The sequence below is a fragment of the Etheostoma cragini genome, chromosome 3 (genome assembly GCF_013103735.1).
Source record: "Etheostoma cragini isolate CJK2018 chromosome 3, CSU_Ecrag_1.0, whole genome shotgun sequence".
NCBI lineage: Eukaryota > Metazoa > Chordata > Actinopteri > Perciformes > Percidae > Etheostoma > Etheostoma cragini.
This window is the reverse complement of record NC_048409.1, coordinates 7,373,307-7,395,185: the sequence shown is the minus strand read 5'-3', so window position 1 is coordinate 7,395,185 and position 21,879 is coordinate 7,373,307. Positions and strand designations below refer to the sequence as shown.

The window sequence follows — 21,879 nt, the reverse complement described above, 5'->3', positions numbered from 1 at the left end:
CTCCTGAACCAATGTTTTAATTGGTTCAAAATAACCATATGCATATTTGTTTCCATCATTTTTCTAGTGGGCTACACCTTGGTGCAATTAAATACGTCCATGGTTACATAGCAGTAATGTACAACCGCTAAACCTCCTGATTCTGACCACCAAAGAAGGAGAAGATATTTACTAGATAGTTGTTTGTGTGATTTCTTCCAACGTTATCTGTAAATGCATGGAAGAAATTCTGTTTTTGCAAGATATAACCATTAACACATTTACTTACGATACAAATGACAAACTTTCTAAATCAGAAATAGGCTACTTAACAATAAGAAAATTACATGGCATAAGCAGAAATAGATTGAACATAAAAACGGGGATAAAATACTATAATTAATGGAAATAATATGTAAAATTACAACCATTTCAATTCCCCGCTCCTACCCTGCACACTATCCCTCTGATCTCCAAGTGGCCTCCGTGTGACGTGTGCTATTACGTCATACCAAGGGCTGATGGGAAGTGAAGGAGGGCATGTTGAGACACTAATAAAGACACTTAAGGTGCTTTCTTGCTTTTTTTGGGACTAAGATGTGAGGAGGTAAGGCAAGGAGAGGAATCTGTGATGCAAAATCTGGAAATTGGGAAAGGACATCAGGCCATCATTTATGTACATTTGCAAACGTAGCGTTCATGCCATGCATCAGTGCCATGCATCAGTGCCATGTCCAACCCACAGAAAGCGCACACTGATACTTCAGCTTACGTTGTATTTACCAAACCTGAAGTTCATTGTATAATCAGTGCCTTTCTCCGCCCACTATACCGTAAATAGCTTTGTAGCAAAGCGTTAGGTATGTGTGCCATGATACCATAGGTGTCCTTGTGCCATAGGAGGCATATGCAAGGAAACACGCTTGCTGCCAGTGTTGCCAGGTCCGCTTATTGTAAGCGACTTTGGGCTTGTTTTTTTGTGAAGTCGCTTACAAATATTGGTTGTCGCGGGTTGCGTTTTTTTTGGGCTTGTCACTAAAGTGTAGTTGCTTATTTGGGCTTGTTCACAGCTTGTCCTTGCCGGTTCGCTCGATTCCGCCCCTTTCCCCGTAAACACTATAGACAGCAGCTTTATTTCCCACCCACTTCCTGCTTCTAATTGGCTCTGACCCAGGTGGAAACGAGTACCAGCCAATCAGAGGCAGAGCAGGGCAGTCTGTTGGCTTCTGGTTAGGAAAATGCGTGAGTAGCGACTAATGTTGAGTGGACTGTAGGACAGTATTTGGAGGATTAAATGCCCGGGATAAAGTGGGCGAAATACGGGAAGAAATATAACAAAGACTGGGAGAAAGAGAAAGGAGGAAAAGAATGGATTCAACCCGTGGTGGGGAACAACTCAAAATCACTGTGAAAATGTGTCTATATTTCAAATCCCGTCTGTTTTCTAATGTTAAATAATGTTAAAAGGTGGTTTAACTCCTGGGTGGTTGAAACTCAGGGGGAGAAAATAAATAAACTCTAGCCTAGTGTGTGTACCATTTACCAATCAGGGCTGCAAGGATTAGAATTAGGCTAAAGACTACCTAAAGGATTTGAATTTATGTAAATCAGTGTGTGGTCCTAGTTGGTCCCTCAACATTAATTTAACTTTGGGTCCCTGGTCTCTTCACCAGGGACCCGTGAACCTGTTCACCACAGACCGAGATCTTCTCAGCTGTTGCTGACACATGCTACTGTCTCTGTAAAGTGGCTCATTATGTTTGGCACATTGTCTGGGTCAGTTCTTATATCATAAGAAGTTAATAATGTAAATGATTAAGATAGTTGAAGAAGGCGAGAGCCATCCTGGCTGATCCTAGTCATCCTTTGTGGGATGAATTTATGCTGCTACCATCTGGGCGCAGATATAGTCTGCCACGATGCAGAACAAACAGACTTAAAAGGTCATTCATCCCGGCGGTTATTACCATTGTTAATAATACTCTGTAAATTCAATTTAAATTATGCTGTACTGTGGTTGTGTTAATTGTTGTGGTTTGATAAGATATTGTTACTGCTGGCTGTAATTCAAATTGCCCCTTGGGGATAATAAAGTTACCTTGAACCTTGATGTAAATGCTAAATGCCCTAAAACCTGTTGATACTACAACAATGCAAATGCTCTTAACCCTACAGTTGTCATGTAAGACTTGATTTCTCAATTTTTTTGCACAAAACTCTCCAGAAAGTGCCATTTAATGGTTTATTTTTCAATTTTTTTTCCTGGGGGTATCACCCCCACACATAGCAAATCCCAATTTAAACCCTGAAGGATAATGATGCTGAAAGAGCCAAAGAAATTGCTTTGTGCGCGGCAAAATATGGGTTAGCCCCACCAAATCTCACTAAAAGGTTTTGGGAAAAAGTTGGCAGCTCTGCAATCTGTCCACATGGATTGTAAAACCGTGCACACAGTTTTATTTATTTTTCTCTTCCAGGATCTTAGGGGGGCTCCGTAGAAAAAGTCGCTATTTTGGGCTTGTTTTCACAGGCCTGGATGCGTATTTGTCTCGCAAGATATGGCAACACTGCTTGCTGCTGGTTTACACCTGCTTTTAAGAGGTGGACATTATTCACCGCGAAATAGAGGCGCGCCGTCACGGGAGGTTTATCTACATACCATGGAATACATAATTAGAAAAACGCAAAAACGAAAAGCGCAATTTGCCATTTTCAGCTCCCTCAACAGGCAGTCTGTGCTTTTACCTCAGTGCGGCATGTTTGTACATACGCGCACATTGCGAAATAAATATGCCTGAAGTGGGTGCGAAAGCGTCAGTACATGAGGCCCTGACTGTCTGTACAGGCCCCGGCTCCTGCAGTAACATTAGTTACTTTGGTTTTCTGAAGGATATAAAAAACTGAAAAGAAGTTTTAATATTTGAAGTGTAGTGGTTACTTTAAAATGTAACTTATATGTCAAACACATTTTTTAGAACTGCAAGACATTAAAAGATAATATTTGATACACATGTTTATAATAGATACTAGAAGCTAAGAAAGACAGCAGAAGGATGTCTGATGTTGTGATGTTTGTTTTGTCTGCAGCCATCCCTTCCTGTTCTGTACACTCTATCTAGCCAAGCAACCCATGAAGCTGTCCACCTCCTCTGTAGGATGCTGGTATTTGATCCGGTGAGTCATTCTGCTATACATAGTTTTGCAATATGTTTTGTTAATGAATAAAACTCATTCAGTGAGTCCTAATTATGAATATGTTCTGCTTAAAGCAGTATACACAGTCTGTGTGCCTGTTATGAAAACAGCTTGTTTGATGCAAACAAAAAAGTAAAAGAGACTAACTTGGGCACCTGTGCTCTATGTACAGTGGTGTGATATACTTTCAAACACACAAGAACAGGTAATCAAGGTCTTTATAAATGAAAAATGTATTTAACTACTAGGAATACAAACTACTGAGTAAACACCTGCATGAATGAATGAATTAATGAAAACTAACAGATTATTGCATAAATAACAAACAGTAAACAAGGTATTTGCAAGATGTACAAACCCCAATTCCATTGAAGTTGAGACAGTGTAAAAAGTAAATATAAACATAATTCAATACTTAATAATTAATACTTAATACTTATGCTTATCTTATATACTTATAATTTGGTGCCTGCAACACGTTCCAAAATAGCTGGGACAGGGGTAACAAAAGACTGGGGAAAGTTAAGGAATGTTTAAAAAAACACCTGTTTGGAACATTCCACAGTTAATTGTTTGTAACTGGGAATAAAAAGAGCATCCCCAAAAGGCTCACTCGTTCACAAGCAAGGGTGGGGCAAGGTTCACCACTTTGTGAACAACTGCGTGAGCAAATAAGAATGTCTTTCAACGTAAAATTGCAAGGAATTTAAGGATTTCATCAACTACAGTTCACAATGTAAAAAGATCCAGAGAAGCTGGAGAAATCTCTGCATGTAAGCGGCAAGGCCGAAAAACAACAGTGAATGCCACCTTCGATCACTCAGGCGTCACTGCCTTAAAAAGGGACATCATTATGTAAAGGATATTACCACGTGGGCTCAGGAACACTATGGGAAAGTCCTGGCAGTTAACAGTTTGTCGCTAAATCTACAAGTGCAAGTTAAAACAATGCCATGCAAAGCGAAAGCCATAAATCAAAGGTACCCAGAAACGCTGCTGGCTTCTCTGGGCCCGAGCTCATCTGAAATGGACTGACGCAAAGTGGAAAAGTGTGGTATGCGCTGACGAGTCCACATTTAAATTTTTTTTTTTGAAATCATGGACATCATGTCCTCCAGGCCAAAGAGGAAAAGGACCATCCACATTGTTATCAGCACAAAGTTCTAAAGACAGCACTTGTGAACGTATGAGGGAGTATTACTGCACATAGCATGGGTAACTTGGCACCATTAATGCTGAATGGTGCATACAGGTTTTGGAGCAACATAAGCTGCCATCCAAGCAATGTCTTTTTCAGGGATATCCCTGCTAATTTCAGAAAGACAATGCTAAGCCACATTCTGCAGCATGGCTTCGTAATAAAAGAGGTACTACACTTGCCTGCCTGCAGTCCAGATCTGTCTCCCATTGAAAATGTGTGGCGCATTATGTAAAATACAACGATGCATACTACATACTGTAGTTACACTTTAAGCACGAATTGAAAATAATTCCACCTACCAAACTTCAACTATTAGTGCCCTCAGTTCCCAAATACCTGAGTGTTGTTAAAAGAAAAGGTGATGTGACACATCACCCTTAAACATGTCCCCTTTCTCAGCTTTTTTGGACCGTGTTGCAGGCATCAAATTCAAAATGAGGGAATATTCACAACAAAACAATAAAATACATCAGCTTAAATAATAAATATCTTGTCTTTATTGTGTATTAAATTGAATATGGGTTGAAAAGGATTTGCAAATCCTTGTCTTCTATTTTTATTTACGTTTTGCGCAACGTCCCAACTTCAAACAAATTGGGGTTTGTATTAAACCAACACAGCCGCTGACATTTAAGAATGTACTATACCACAGAGAGCCCAAATTTTCCTAAATCCTCTCTACAAAACCATGAGAGCATCAACCCTAACATTTCTAAGTAATCTTTTTTCTTATATGACAGAGTTAAAGTTTTGTGTCGTACCTTGACAGTTTCGACTGCTGACGCTGCAGTCATCTTTAGAAGCGTCACACACAGGTGTAATGACACAAACTATATATATCACACCGACAGTAGACATCCCAGCAACATCACCTGATGCTTCTGAAAGTGACTGCAGAGTCAGCAGTTGAAACTGTCTAAGTATGACAAAAAACTTTAAGCCTGTCGTGTAAGAAAAAAGATCACTTATGAATTTAAATAGTAGACTAAATGAACTTGTTTGGATTATCACCCCTAATAGGTAAGCAAACTTTGAACGACTTGGATGGATGGAAGGAAGTAGACACAGCCTGCAGGAGGATGACACAGCTTTCCTTAAGGGCCTGAGAAACTCGCTTTTCATAGCTTGTCCTTGCCTTTGGAGCAATTTTGCCTGGTCGTTTCTGTCTCTCTCTGCAGCAGTAGGTGAAGCTTCAGGTCACAACCAGTTTACCAGAGAGCTGTTGTCACTGTTTCTTTAGCTCTGACTTTTGGCGAGTGGGAACACAAGGATGGACCAGAACTGTTTCTGCAGCTTTGACTACTTGACGGGTCTGAACACAAAGCTAGAGTAGGATGGTCTTAGCTAAACTGAAGTAGTTTCTCAAAGTATTTGCAAGCGTCTTCATTGCTTTGTTCCAATTCAGTGGATCCGTTTTGAGTTTAGTTGCTCTCGTGCACCTTGGGCTGATTGCATTAGAAAAAATTGTGTGCAAGAGAACAGTAAAGGCCCTAGAATAAGGGGGAGCAGGGGGTCTCGGCAACAGGGTCATTGAGACGTAGACAGAAACGTGCACAGATTTGTAAAAAGAGAAGGTGAAGAAAAAGCATGCTGTTCTGGTGACGTCTCTATTTAACGGTCTTTTGCCAAAGGTAGTGTCAAGATCACATTAATTATTCTGAACTAATCCTTCTCTTTTTGACATGAAATATCACTAGTTTCACTCACCTAACTCCCATACTTGAAACCTAGATTTATTTAGTTAACATTATTATTTAGCATGTACACATAATAAAATATTTTAAAGTGCTGATATTAGGCTTTTTGGCTTTTTCCCTTTTCTTTATTGTGTTCATCTTTTTGTGCATGTAATAGGTTTACAAAGTGAAAAAGCCCAGTCCACTCCAAAGACTCTCAGAAAACATTGTTCACAAACGCTCCAAACAGCTCCACTGTAGTCCAGCCTGTAGTTCCGTGACGAACGTGCGTTAGTTTGTAACACACGTTATAATGCTTGCCCAGCTGTGAGAGTGGCACGCCCTCATACTCTGCAACTGACTAGCTAGCTACCTATATACTGCGCATGTGCAACTCCTAAAAAAGATGAGAAATAGAAGTGGGAACTGGACTCTGGGCAAGTTTGTTCAAGACTTCAAGAGGACAGTGAACAACCCAGGACAGAAGTTCCACTTTATTACCCTGTTAACACCCACCCTGAGACCTGCTAGGGCTCTTACATTCCAGAAGAGTATAAACTGCATCAGGCTACACAACTGGAAATTCTAATCTACTATTAAAAGAAAAGGATGTTTACATTTTAAGAAACGTGTATGATAGTTTCCCAAATGCCTAAATAAATACCCCAACTGGTCGAGGCAGATTGCCACCCACCAAGAGCCAGGGTCTTTCTGAGGTATTTTCCTGTTAAAAGGAAGTTCTTTTCTTGCCACTGTCACACTGAATGCGTGCTCTTGGGGGAATTGTTGGGTCTTTGTAAATTATAGTGTGGTCTAGACCTACTCTATCTGTAAAGTGTCCTGAGATACTGTTATGATTTGATACTATAAATAACATTGAATTGAACTGATTAGAGGAAAAAATTCAAAACCGATCCTAAAGCGCCAACTAATGGCCCATCTTCTTCATGTATTGAGTCCATGTGTTGACGCCAAAACACAAACATTGATTATAAGTCCCCCCTAATGGCAGATACTTACCAAATTAGGCATAGCTTAATGTAATGCAATGTCTTTTTGCTGATAGAATTTAAATTGACCGAGATATGATACATGTCATGTTTGGTAGCTAGCTAGGATAATTTGTTTGGTCGACAAAACCAGAACCCAAAGCGTATCAATGCAAAACGCAAACATCATTAAATATCGAGAGGTGTGAGCCGCAAGGTCGGCAGTATATTGGCATAACAAATATCCAAGAGCCCTAAAGGATTTTTTCAATCCTTTAGGATTGAATTTTTTGGTCAGTTTGATTTTATTTTCTATAAAAGCTTGTAAAACATCAACCCTGTTGTCCATAATAAATCTATGAACATAATTGTTTTTAGGAAAAACTGGGCTATAAGAATATTTGTGCTGCACTGAGGTCACTTGAATGTTAAAAAAGTTGTAGGACCATAAAGATATAAATGAATAAAACGGAACGTGAGTAAATAAATAAAACAGAACATGATCTCACAGACATATATTCATATAACACACACATCAATGCCACACAAGCATTTGTGTTGTCTAAAACAGTTATATATATTTGGAGTCATCCAGTGCAAAAATAAACAACTTCAACGTTATAACACATATAAAGGACAAGTTATTCATATTTCTTACATACAGTGTATCAATATTGCCTTTCACAACATGGATTAATTGCACAATAACCCGGAAAAACTCTGGGTTTCTAGGCTGGATACAAAACCTTCTGTAAGGGATAGGAAGACAACAAAGACATCAGCAGAACGGGGCCGCTGTTAATTTTTAGCTGCAAAAGACAGTGTGTTTCTACTAGTTATATTGTTAAGTTACAGTTATTAAGATATTAAGTTATTAATCAAAGGTGCTGTTTGATGTAATATGCAACGCACTCGACCTCAGAAGGGATAAAATAGCCTGAAATGGTCTACGTTGATTATAAAGCCCCCTAATGGCCTATCTTTACCACATTTGGTACAGAGCCTCTGAGTGGCATGCCAAACAGTCATCACAGGTTTGGTGTTGGTAGCATATACTGTGACAGAGATATTGCAATTGCAAATTTCACATTTAAACACATTGAGTTTTTAGACAAAACCAATAAACGTTAATTATAGCGCCCCCCTAAATGGCCAATCTTTGCCACATTTGGAGCATCGTAGTGGGATGGGAAACATTGCCCTCAAGTTATTCGCTGATAACATTTAATTTGGATGAGATATAATGTAATATATGTTTGGTAGTTTGCAATAGAAAATTTGTTTAGTCGTCAAATGCTATTATTCTGTGAATAACTTTTATTTGTGGCCATCTAGATTGGTCATATGGCCTAGGACGCGTTCAAAATTGCAAAAAAAAAACGTAAACAGAAATGGCCAGGGCCTATATCAGGCAACTCAACTTGATTCAGTGAACATGTGGATGTAAAGATTTTTAATGTGCAATGTGTAATGTGGGAGTTATAGGCAATAACACATTTGATGTCATAGTAGCGCCACCTAGTGTTCAACATGTGTTATTTTTGTTAAGTCAGGTCAACTATCCATCCTACATCTACCCTGTTAATTTAAGGTAATTCACTTTAGTGTAAGTGGTTAATCCAAACATGGGACCCATAAGGCATGCCCACTTTAACCAGTCAATACTCTACTGTAAGGGGGCCTCAGGAGTTGGCATATATAGTACCCATCAAATTTTGTAAATAATGGATGAGCAATTTATGAGATACAAAGATTTTGTACTTGTAGCACCCCCTAGTGGCCAATTCTTGTTAAATTTGTTTTGGAGCCTCAGAGCGTCAAACCAAAGAATAATGTCATGTTTGGCTTTTACAGGATTTTTTTTGTCTGAGATATGACAGCGTTGGTGTTAGTTAGCTACACAAATTTGTTTGTGCGTAATATGCACAATTTTTATTCTATAAATATTCTTTTAACAACTTTTTGTCAGGTAGGTCTGGAGATGATAAGTACCAAGTTTCATGCAGATCAATCGCACGGTCTACAAGGAGTTTGAAAAAGTAGTTTTTTGATAATCGGGATTTTTCACATATAAAATTCTTGGTGTAAGTGGGCGTGGCCTATATCCCGAGATTCAGTTGGATCCACATAACGCGTAAATATATGGGTTTTAAATGTCCGATGTACGGTTTGGGAGTTAGAAGGCCAAACGCGTTTTTTCTACCATAGCGCCACCTAGTGGTATAAGTGGGTTGATTGACTCCGCCTGAGTTTTGGACCAGTCTTGAAAATGGCACACCACCACCATGTACGGTTTAGGCTGTAGCATGAGTTTTACGTGGAGAATAATAATAATGGAAGACGAGGAGATGGAGAAAAATCCTTAGAAAAACAGGGTTCCACAGTCCTGCTGTGTGAACGTTTCCAGCCCCTCGGGCTTGGACCCCTAATAATGCATGCACCAAGTTCACACATACCGTTTAACGCAGCGTTAGCGCCCGTGGAAAAACCACTGCCTCTCGCTGCCAGTCAGTCAGCTTGCCGCCAGCATGATTGTGTGACTATGCTCGATGTCTCCTTATGCCGTCATAATCAGCAGTGTGTCTAGCTACCGTGCAGGCAACCACATGTAGCTGCAGCTTCTACATAATTAAAATTCCAATCTGTTATTCTTATATATATATATATATATATATATATATATATATATATATATATATATATATATGTGTATAAGCAATACATCTATATAGTCATCTATATGGTCCTAAGAGTGCCTCAATTTTTTGTTGCGACCTCATCACTAATTATGTTATACTTTTCAATGTTTTGATGTGTATAATGTATAATATTCCTTTATGTTTTCATGCTGAATAATAACGTTAGGGATGTTTGTTTTCTACTTGCAGCTAAATATCTCTAGGTTTCAGTTATGGGAGGTTTAGGTAAGTGAGTCTAGAAACACTTAATATCAGATAGAAAAAGTTCTGTTTAAAATATGTTAAGGGTCAGAAAGTTGTGAGGGGAGGGATTAGTGACTCTATACATTGCCCTGTTCGGACCAAGACCTTTAAGTAAGGTGAATTTAAGATGATTTGCATGTTTTTTTTCTTCCTTCTTGTCTTTTTAAAGAAGAGGAAGAGGGGGTTGGCAGTAGCTTGGTGCGTAGGGACTTGGCTTGGGAACCGGAGGGCAGTCTCCTAACTCTGACATCTTTCTAATTAGTGCATGTATACTGTACGTCCTCGGCATGTGTGTGTATTTAAGGCCTGTGTTTAATGTGTGTAACAGCCGAGTGTAAAATGTAATTTGCCTTTGGGGGATTAATAAAATATGTCATATTCTTCTTTTACTTTCTCCTGCAACCCCTTTTTTGGACAATCCTTTTGTCATTTTTTCCCCCTTCTCTAACACAAGCTGCCCATGTGTCCACGGACTAAGTCCCAACGAAGTGCTGAGGAAGTGCAAATACTTTGAGAAACTGCTCCAGTTCAACCAAGATCATCTTCTCCATCTCTGTGTTCTGACTCGCCAAAATTTGGAGCTATAGAGTTAGCTCTAATTTGTTCGGTTGTGATCTGATGGTGACCCGAAGCTTTGCCTACTTCTGCAGAGAGGGACAGAAACAGCAGAGCCACTCCGAGGGGACAAGCCAGTTGAGGAAAGTGAGTTCTCAGCCCTTACAGAACCGCCACCACAGACTTTCACCATCATCCTCCCGCAGGCAGTGTCTACATCTGAGTAGGTCAAACCTTGCTCACCTGTTAAACAGGTTTGATACTCGCTGGATTTTGTTTGAAACAAGTTGGGAAATTTGTGCTCTCTGTAATAAAGTCTCCCTTCTTAAATCTAAGCCGCTGTGCTGGTTTTATACATCTGGCCAATTACCTTGTTTCTGTTTATTGTCCACGTGTTAATCTGTTAATTTCATTCACAGAAATAATTAATTTCTATGTTTTCATCCATTCCATTCTTTCATTATCTTTTTACGCTTAAGCTGTGGTAGTGTGTAATCTTATTAGATAAATAAACTATTGATTTACTAAGAACCAGATTATGTGTTTTTGTGGGTTTAGTACACTGTTCATTGCGATATTGTAGCTGACCCTCAGATTATGAGATTAAAATAAGGTGGTCTATCAAATTCTCTACTGTTGTGTTGTGCCCAAAGTTTATTACCATTTGATTTTTAACAAATTAATGCTACTAGGCTGTAGAGTGCAGACATTGTATGATAAAGTGAATATTCTTTAATGTTCCAACCTGTGGCCCTTTGCTCCATGTCATCCTGCTCTCTCTCCCACTTTTTTACTTAATCTGTTTTATTAATAAAGGCAATGTAATTCCAAAAAAATATCATTACCTTGGTTCACTAGACCTCTATTCTAATATATATATATATATATATATATAATATGGGATGATTGAAAGAACTTAACAAAGTAATATAATTATCTCTTTCTTCTCTCTTTCACAAATTGAAGTTTCTTGATTGGCATGAATGTCAGGAAAATAATATTGCCAAAGTGTCAAGGATAATACAATTTAAGGATAATAATAAGGTGAGAAAAAATGTTTAAAAAAAAATACATATATTAAGTTTAAATTGAATGAACAGAGATATATAAATATAAAAAGAAGAACATAATAGGAAAGAAAAAAATGTGTGTGTGTCGATAACTCATTTGTTTAGGGTCAATGAAGAACAATATATTAATGTAAAATCATTAAATGTAAGAGAGAATAAAACACATAAAAAAAACAAAATACAGGACTAAATGAGCATGTAGAGCTGTGAGAAGATGTTACATGTTGTGCTGGTTGTCTCTTGGCCAGATGTACGTACATTTGCGAATGTAGCGCTAGCAGCGCCATGGCCAACCCGCAGAAAACACACGCTGTGATACATCAGCACGTTGCATTTACCAAACCTCCAGTTCATCGGGTGATCAGCGCCTTTCTCCGCCCACTATACCGTGAATTGCGCTGTAGCAAAGCGTTAAGCACGTATGCTATGATACGGCTCAGTGTAGAATTTGATATTTCCACTGCTGATGCTATAATTGTTTGAAATGATTCTGATGGCAATATTTGTAATACAGCGAGTTTAATAACTGCTGGAAGGGAATGTGAAAGCTCAGACATTCAGTGTCAGCTTTGATTTCTCCAGTAACTGTAAAATTTCATGACTGCTTAATCTGTAAGGCTTAATGATTTTGTTTTCAGTCAACTGATAAACTGTAATCCTTGTGGCAATAGTCCTTTTAGCTCGTCTACTTGGCCTATGTCTTCTTCTTGCTCGGATTACTGCTGCTTTTTCTCCAGGAAGTATATGTGAGGAAACCCGCTTGCGCCTGGTTTACACCTTCTTTTAAGAGGCAGTGAATTTTCACAGCAAAATAGAGGTGCGCTGTCACGGGAGGTTTTGTACAGAATAAATAATTAAGCACACTTCATGCTTCCCCTCCCATCTCTTTATGGGTAACTCCCACTTTCCCCTCTACCCTCCCGTAAATGCATATGCATGACGCGGAAAAGCGTAGTTTGCCTTTTTCAGTCCCCGCAACAGGCAGTGTACGCTTTAACTTTTTCTTTTTTTTTTTTTATAAAAAAGAGGTTTATTAGAGTTTTACGAAATACATGTTATTAACAGTTGGCTTACATTAGAGAGCAAAAAAACAAAAATAACAATTTACAAACATGACAAACATGATAAAGTGAAAATAGTAGCTTAAAGCGCATGTGCTAAAGTGCAAAGAGTATAAAGTGCAAAACATTAAAAACAAGTCACGACTGTCCCTAGGAAGGAGCTGTTTTTTATCCAGAGATGATGATCTTCTCAACTCAGTGAGCAGTTGCTCGCAAACTTCCTTGCTGGTTATGACGGTCTGTTTTAGGGTCATACAGCACCTTGTCTTCCATAACTTAAAACATACTATACACATAAATATTTGTATAAGCTCCTTATATCTCTCTAAAACACTATTTTCCACGACATTACAGTTTTATAAGACACATTGAACTTCACACCATACACTTTCATTTTGTACCAAACTTCTGTTGCTCTAAAGCAATCTATCTGTTGTAGGCTTTTCCTTCAGTGCGGCCTGTTTGTGCATGCTCTTACGCGCACGTTGCGAAACAAATACGCCTGAAGTGGGCGTAAAAGCGTTACTACATCTGGCCTTCAGTCTGTATTGTCAATATCTTTAGGCAGCCAGATCTGTCTTTGTCAGCCAGTCTACATAGCCAGGCTGGAATCACTGTGTCATAGTTAATACATAGTTAAGGTCTTTCTCAGCTTCTGATCCGTCACAGTGCTTAGGTAGTTTGTCACTGCGTACTGTCTGTTTAGAGCCAAATAGCAGTGAAGTTTGTTTAGAGTGTTTGTGGTAGATTTTCTTTTCTTTAACTATGATTTGGTTGGGCCAGATTGTGTGAGGGCAGTTCTGTTAGAAGAGGTGAGCCTCAGGATAAACTGGCTGAGAGGACAATGGAGGGCTTTGTAATGGTAGAAGTGATGGTCACTTGATTTTAGGTGTTAGTAGAATTTGATTGCTCTCTTTTGTATCCAAATTAAACTTAGGGGTTGTCTACAAACTACAAAAATCTGTAGGCTAAGGTAGTGTCTCCAAACTTACCTCAGTTATAACTTGTCTCCTGCTAGTTGTACTACAGCACTTACTTTAAAAAAATAAGCATATGCTTATTCTTGAAAATATGTTTCTATCTCTTTTCTGTGTTGTAGTTTGTACACGGTTCCAAAGCACTCCTTGCAGTACACACCGGAACTAAACAGAGCTGATTTAGCACAACTTTCATGCATTTCTTTCACATCTACAGCAGTCAGATTCACTATTCCTATATTCCTATGCACTTTAAATGACATTTTAAACATTTTTAGAGGCTAAAAACACGCTTAAGCCTGTTGGGTGCTTACTCTAGCAGGAGGATAAAATGGTGTAGGCAGCACCCATTGTTTTAATTTTTTCTTTACTGACAGCACTGGATCTAGCTAGACCGGAAACAAAAACCACAAGCACGTCACACACACTTGTTTGGGTTTGCGAGCCGGCCAAAGAGTAGTAACGTTATGTTTAGAGTGGATGAGGAGCATGAGATGCCGATTAGATGCCAATAACAATCTGAATGGAAAGTTTACTTTTTAAAATTTGCCAAATGGTTCCATTCACAAGACCAAAGTGAGCTTCGGGTTTTTTCATAACTGAGCTATCATCGTAGCATGTCCAGTATGAAATATTACTTGATGGCCAGGCACACATCTGATGCAAACTCCCCACCCCCCCTCGTCAAAGTATTTTATTTTATTATTTTTTATTTATTTCACCCTTTGATTCATGGACAGCGTTACACTGTGTGAGAGAATACTTGCTTCAAGTGAGAATGTTACGTGTGAATTTGAACACTACTGTAGGCTATATGCCAATGTTTTTAATAAAAAACATTTGCACAGAGCCAGCCACTTTTCCTTGATGATAAGAACATTTAAATAAAAAAAAAAAATTTGACAAAAAGAAATCAAGGGACATTTAGATAGATACAAATGTAAATTAAATTAACAAATGAAATCAAATTAATTGCAAATTAACTATGGCATTAATGTGATTAATTATGATTTCATATTTTAAATGTTTGACAGCACTAGTAATTATTGCAAAAAATCCAGTACGTTTACCCTTGAAAGTCACCATATTGCCTGTGAGGGTCAATCAATGTTAGTAAGAGTTGAGTGTGGTTTTGTCTGAGAGTAAGAAACGTAAAGTCCGGTGGTCTGTGCTCTGACAGTCCTGTAGCGTCTGCCAGAAGGCAACAGGTCAATAGTCAGAATGTCAGGGTTAGGGTTACCCTAATGACCTTAGTGTCCCAAATGGGAAGAGTCCTTTACAATGTGTTTGGCTCTGCTAAAGCCACAGGAGTGAGAGATGTCTACCAGGAAGACATGATGATTTTCTGTGCTGTGTTAGTGACCCTCTAAAGAGCTCTCCTGTCTGCTGCTACGTTCTGTTTTCTGAAGTCCAGTTCCTTGGTTTTTGTCGTGTTCAGTGTCCGGTTGTGTGGTGATTGTCAATTTGTGCACATCATCTCTGTATTCCGACTCTTCACTTCAGAAAGTCCTTTATCTAGGCACAGGTTAGAAGGGGGAGGTCTAAATAAGACAGTTTGTTGACTAGTATGTTATGAATGATACTATTAAAGGCTAAGCTAGTTTCTATGGAGGAACAGACATTGCATAGCTTTCCGTTCCAAATGACTTTGCATGGTGTGAAGTGCTGTGGCGATGGAGTCCTCCATGGACCTGTTTGCTCTGCAAGCAAACTGATGAAGGTCAAACGTGGGGTGGAGGCTTTGATATGCTGTGAGTCCAGTCTTTAAAAACACTTAGTGTGATCGTTAAGACTGCTGATAAACAAATGTTTGACATATGCAAAGTACAACAGTTCTGTCTGTATCAGGGCTTTATTTTCCACATCACTACCAGTAGGTAATGGGACCAATACTGTATTTTAGTTTTGACAAACACATATTACACACACACTTATTAGTAATTAGTAAATGAACATTATCTCTACAAACAGTGTGCCATTTGTTCCTAGTAAACAGCAGAAAGCAGAACAGTCAAGTTAAATGCCCCATGCACATACAGTTAAATTATATTTTAAAATTCCACTGTGGCAATACACAATCTGATTTTTATAACATTATATAATTATGTATGTTCAATAATGTGCATGTGTTGGTTATCTGAACACACACACTTTATCATCTGTTCTCTCAGATGTGCTGAACTGTAACCAAGGTATGGTAACCAGAGCAATAATTATACATATCACCTTGTGCCTAAAATAAATTCAGCTGTGTGAAACCAGCGCTTAGTGAAAGTTTACAGCATGAGAGAAACCCACGTCAGTAAGCAGTGGATTTGAAACATTTTCTTACAGTAATTGACTTGTGTTTAAATATTTGCGGTGCTGTGCAATTTTTTACTTGGCTGCCTGGAGAACATCCCCTCTCTTATTTTCCGCCAGCTCCATGCCACTTTATGCAATATGTTGGCCTAATTATAACACAACTGACCTATACATAAGCTCTAACATAATCTGATCAATTTAATATTTTTGTCACGATTTGACATAATTTGATTGGTGGGAAGAAACCAACAGCATTCAGAGAGCTGCCAAATACATGGACCCAGTTCATTGATTCAGAACCAATGATACCCTTTTATCATGTTTGCTATAAACTCAACAATTACCATTTTAAACTCAAATGTGCATATTAGCTACTAAAGTGAAACTATTATTCCATTACCATGTTAAGGCTTAAAGTTCATCATCGGAAATTGTTTATGCTGTCCCTTATTTTGTTATAGTTTTAACAAGTTGCACCAATTCAATACTGTATGGGAATGTTGGGGAGAGGGTATTCTTAATATTATAGGTCCTTGCTTTTGTATAAAATCAAAGATAAGTTTTAGCCCCCCTCTTCACCTCAATATTCATTAAGGAGCTGAACAAAGTTTCTATTTGATTTCTTACATGTATTCTGAAGCTTAGATGAATGTAAAATGTAGATAATAATCTTGTTAATCACACACAACTTGTGGGTTTGGTCTCTAGTCAAAGAGGATTTCAGCAAAGGATGCCCTGGCTCACCCTTACCTGGACGAGGGTCGACTGCGCTACCATACATGCATGTGCAAATGCTGCTACACCACATCCTCTGGCCGTGTTTACACCAGTGACTTTGAGCCTGTCACTAATCCCAAGTTTGATGATGGCTTTGAGAAGAATCTGAGCTCTGTGAGACAGGTTAAAGGTAAGTTATCTGCTGAGCTGAGTTACTGGTAGCCTTTATGTTTGCTGTTTTAACACATTTCATTTTAAAATTGACAAAGGGATCTAAAAAAGAGCAGTTGTTGATCCTTATGATTCTTTAAGTAATAACAAAATGCAGGCTACTAACTATTCACAGTCTATTTTATTCACATTCACTAAACAACACAATCTGCCAGAGATGGCCTGTAGAATATTCTGCCACCACTCTTTGTGCATGAAATGCAGAGAAAACAGAACAAAACTACTAGCACTAGCAGCTATTAGCACATTCAGAATGTTTGTCTTCCATGGCAAAGCTGACTTATGTTAATCTTAAAAGAAGATAAAAATGACACTCAAAAGAGCACATCCAAAGTGTTCTTCATCTACTGTATGCAGTAGTGACGGATCTTTACTCATAACACCCATGCCTTTATCTATTGGGTCAAGCTGGTGCACTCTGGTAGGAGCACTACTGAGAATTCCAATTTGTGGCTACTGAACATATACTTAAAGGTGTGAAGTTTTTTGTAAACAATCCCAAGTAATGATATTCAGGGCAATCCAATTCAATTGCAGCTTTTGTGCCTGTTTTCAGGTGCCGATGTGATGCATTTGGTCCCAAATGTGCTGTATTTATCAAACAGACTCAGCAAGCTGGAGTCACAGTCTGCATGTTGCTTGGGCTAGTGTTTGCAGTGTTTCTTTGCGTCTTTCTTGTCAATGCATATGCATTTTCCAGTAAGGGAGAATCATACAATAAATAAGAAGAGGTTTACACATTCCACTTGATATACTAAGATTCAATTACATTTTATTTATAGTATCAGTTAAATGTTTAAATAAAACATAAGGATTTTCCTTTGCTTCATCATCTTCTTTTTTAGAGGAACAACAGAGTCTAAAGTGTCTGTAGGCAGGTCATAGCACCAGCTACAAATTTATCAATTTGGGAGGGATCCTCTGTTACATTAAGGAACGGAATTTGATGATATGCAGTTGAAATATCTTCCTTAAATTTAGCTATAGCACTGTCAGATAGGCATCTAGGGTAGAAGCTTTTATTTACTTTAGTATAGTTGGGTAGTGAGAATTCATAATTTAGAGATAAGATAGTCTGATTAGAGAATGGTCTGATAAAAAAAGGATTCTGCTGAAATATTATTAAATCTTCAATTTTTGTGCCAAATGTCAGAACAAGGTCGAGGTTGTGGTTTAAACAGTGCATGGCCTTATGCACACACTCACTAAAACTAATTGAATCTGCCTCCGTGTGCCCTCCCCGGTCCGTTAATTAAACTAATGCTTATGCCTATGCCATGTTGATGTGGGCTCTCACTAAAGCAGGTGTATGTTTAATGCACAACTCTCTCCTATTCCAGGCACTTAGCCACCAGATTTAAACAATAAAGCAAAGTTCAGTATGTTTTTGCTGGAGCAGAAAAATAGTGTCCGTGAGATTGGAGCGGAAAATGAGACAACACGCTTACTGTCAACGTCAGCAAGGCAAAATTCTCTTCAATCATAGGACTGATGTGGAGGAAACAATGCGGCCCAAGCCTGGGATTACCTAGGCTATGTCAACGATGTTCCACTTACGGGATTATCCAGGTACTGCCGGAAATTCCACCGGATATCCCTCTTTTTAGGATGGATGTCCCACACCTTCCGCTTTCTTTGTGTTGGCATTCTAAACACCGGTGGACTATGGTTAACTGCTTCTGAGATCTCTGCTGAGTAAATCCGAGACAACTAGCTAAACTGTCCTGTCTGAGTTTTCTAAACCAGAACATGTTTTTACCCCGTCCCAGAATTCTATGTAGCTAGCCTGACCCTCCTCCACAGCGTTGTAGAGGAAGGTAAAATAAGCCTTTATCAAAGAGGAAAGTTTTGAGCTTGGGAACAATAAGTAACTTTGCATTCTGGGAGCACAGTGTTCTAGTGGGGCAATAGGGTACTATGAGCTCAATAAGATGATGGAGCCTGATCATTAAGAGCTTTGTAGGTCAGGAGAAGGATTTCAAATCAAATCCTGGATTTTAAAGGAAGCCAATGCAGAGAAACTAATACGAGACAAAAGAATCTTTTTTATTTGTTCTTGTCAGTACACATGCTGCAGCATTTTGGATTAGTGGGAGAGTCTTAAGTAACTTGTTTGAGCAACCTGATAAGAAGGAATTACAATACTCCAGCCTTTTAAGTAACAAAAGCGTTGACTAGTTTGTCTGCAATGTTTTGAGACAAAATGTGCTTAATTTTTCGCCTGGTAAAGCCTGATGAACTTTTGGCAAATTTGAGATCTGCTCTGCAAGTAAGTCTCGCCAAGAGCCCATTCAAGCCCATTTTTCCAAGGCACCAATCACAACTGTTTAATCGCTTTACACGGTGACGATAGCGCAACAACGGCAAGCAGCTTTTCTTTACATTGAACATGAACCCATTGATGCTACGTTACCTGGTTCATTGGTCTGATTGGTTGAAGGACTATCCAGTTGCAGCCAGAGGCATTTGAGCGGAGTTTGCTGGTGACGCCCGTTTGAAAATGAGCTGTGAATGAACCTTCTACGGACCCACTCTCAATTACAACTGAGAAGGGTCTGGTGTCTCATAGGATACTTAAGTTTGGCACTTTTGGTACAATAACTTCAGTTTTGTCTTAATTTAACATCAGTAAACAATGTCCATAATTCATGCTAGAAGTTTAACTAACTGATTGGTTTCATTTGGCTTGATCGATATATATAATTGGGTATCAATCGCATAATAGTGAAAGTTAATTCAGTGCTTTGTAATATTATTGCCTAGAGTCCAAGCACCAAGCCTTGTGGAACACCATGGCTAACCTTTCACAAACAAACTAAGATGGGTCTTATAAACAGGACAGCTTAGTGCGGTTCCCGTAATGTCAATTAAATGTTCCAGCTGCTGTAATAGGATATTATTATCAATAGTGTTGAATGCATTGCTGAGATCCAACAGGACAAGTACAGAGATCAGTTCTTTCTCTGAAGCAATTAGAAGGTAATTTTTTATTTGTGACCAGTGTTGTCTCTGTGCTATGAGTGTACTAAATCCTGAGTGAAAATCCTCAAATAAACCTATGGAGAAAGTCATTACTCATACTTCTTCTAAGTCTTAAGCCAATTTGCATGGGACTAATACACAACCTCTGTTTGGCAAAATATGATAGGTAATTTGTGGTGTAATTTTTACTTTACAAATTACAGACAAGACGAATTTGCACAGGATTCAGAACACTATGAGTGATTAAGCCCCCTTCAATTTCATTCAAAATTATAATAATAAAAAAGGTTTTATTATTTTTTTAAATCAATTTCAGTGCTTCAAGTTAGAGTTTGCAAACGTGTTTGTTAGTGACAAAGGACAAAAAATTACAGATTCAAAGGGCTTGAAACAGGTTTAATATTCTGTGTCTGTAGACGATGCTATGCACCTGTAATCCAGTCAAGGAAAGTGTTAACAGAAACGTAGTGTGGGCCAATAGGCCTATGTCATGCAAAAATTGAAGACCCAAAGAACATCTCTGAGTGAGGGTACGGCTCTTTGGTTATCTTTTTACAATTTTGGAGATAGATATACATATACATAGATACTGCTGGACCAAGTCTCTTTACAACCAGACTAAAGTCACCTACAACGATGTGGTTCGGGTTGTAAATGAACACTCTCAAAGTAAAAAACATTTTGAAAACGGCAAAAAAGCTAAAGGAACAAGTCAATGGTGCAATGTTTTTCTTAAAACAAAGTTGATTTCTAGTTTTTAGAGGAGCAGAAACTTTCGTTTCAGAACCACTTAGCTCGTAGTCAGTCTACCTCAGATGGTTTAGACATTATCTTTGATAATCTAAATCCTTATGGAGAAACACTTTGGACCGGAAATTCTGATTCCCTACACTGCGTACCCAAAGCAGGAAGTGTGACATAGTCCTATTGGAGGTTATGGTGCCAGACAGTCTCTATCTTTTAGAGGGAGAGCAGGAGACGGTTGTGAAGTTTAATGTTAGTAGTTCCCAGAGAAGAATAGATAGTTAGATAGTGAGAGTACATTGTCTTGCTCAAGAGTAAGTGCCTGGGAGGTGAACTGGCATCTCTCCATCAATCCACACTTCATACATTGTTCTATATGGGGACTTGAACCAGCAACCCTCTGGTTCCAAACGCAACTTCCTACTGACTGAGCCACTGCCACCTACAACATAATATTTTTTTGTCCATATCTTATATATTATACTATTATTTATATTTTCTTTTTGATGCTGCTTTTTTATTTATTTCCTACACTGCCCTGTAACTTTTACTATTGTATTGCATACCTGTCTAGGTGAGTGTGAGAATGTAGTAATGTAGGTATGCATAATGAAAAGTAAACTATACATGTATACTTTACACACACACACACACCCACACACACACACACACACACACACACACACACACACACACACACACATAGAAATATCATATACATGGATGGCAGTAAAGCCTTATGGTTGGTGATGCAGATGGTCATACTCTCAATATAATAATGGTGCACCTGTAGAAGTTGCAGAATATCCTGGAGTCCATTTTGAACATTCCTGCCTAGCAGTCTTGCCATTGTGCTGAGTTCAGGTCAGATTGTCGCAAAGCTGACATGAACCCCAAGGAACTTGAAGCTGCTAACTTTCTCCACTGTAGTCCTGTTGATGGAGATAGAGGCTGTGTCCTTCTCTTTGTTGCTTTCTGTAGTCTACAATCAGCTGCTTTATTTTACTGATGTTGCGATGTTGAGACTGATGCTCAGAAGGAGGTTGTTGTCATATCATGTACTCATGTCATGTTAGGGCTCTGATGTATCTATAGACCGTCTCATTGCCATTGTTGATAAGGCCGATTAACGTTGTGTGACGACACAACGTTAATCGGCCTTATCAACAATGGCAATGACTAACTTTATGATGGTGTTGGAGCTGTGAATGGTCACGCTGTCGTGCATGAACAAGGATTACAGGAGGGATATATAT

The 21,879-nt window shown here is 38.7% G+C and overlaps 1 protein-coding gene across 6 annotated transcripts in view; it reads left to right on the top strand.

Moving 5' to 3' along the window:
- Positions 1–21,879, top strand: part of nlk2 (nemo-like kinase, type 2) — an 87,559-nt gene that overhangs the window by 47,280 nt on the left and 18,400 nt on the right. For 2 of the 6 annotated variants that reach the window (XM_034866992.1, XM_034866991.1), the window contains exons 9-10: positions 3,067–3,153; positions 16,658–16,856. In XM_034866992.1, the coding sequence (XP_034722883.1) occupies positions 3,067–3,153; positions 16,658–16,856 (286 nt within the window). Of the gene's footprint in view, positions 1–3,066; positions 3,154–9,928; positions 10,344–10,436; positions 10,868–16,657; positions 16,857–21,879 lie in introns of those variants that run through there. The other 4 variants (XR_004655986.1, XM_034866993.1, XM_034866995.1 and 1 more) reach the window with 3 other exon arrangements.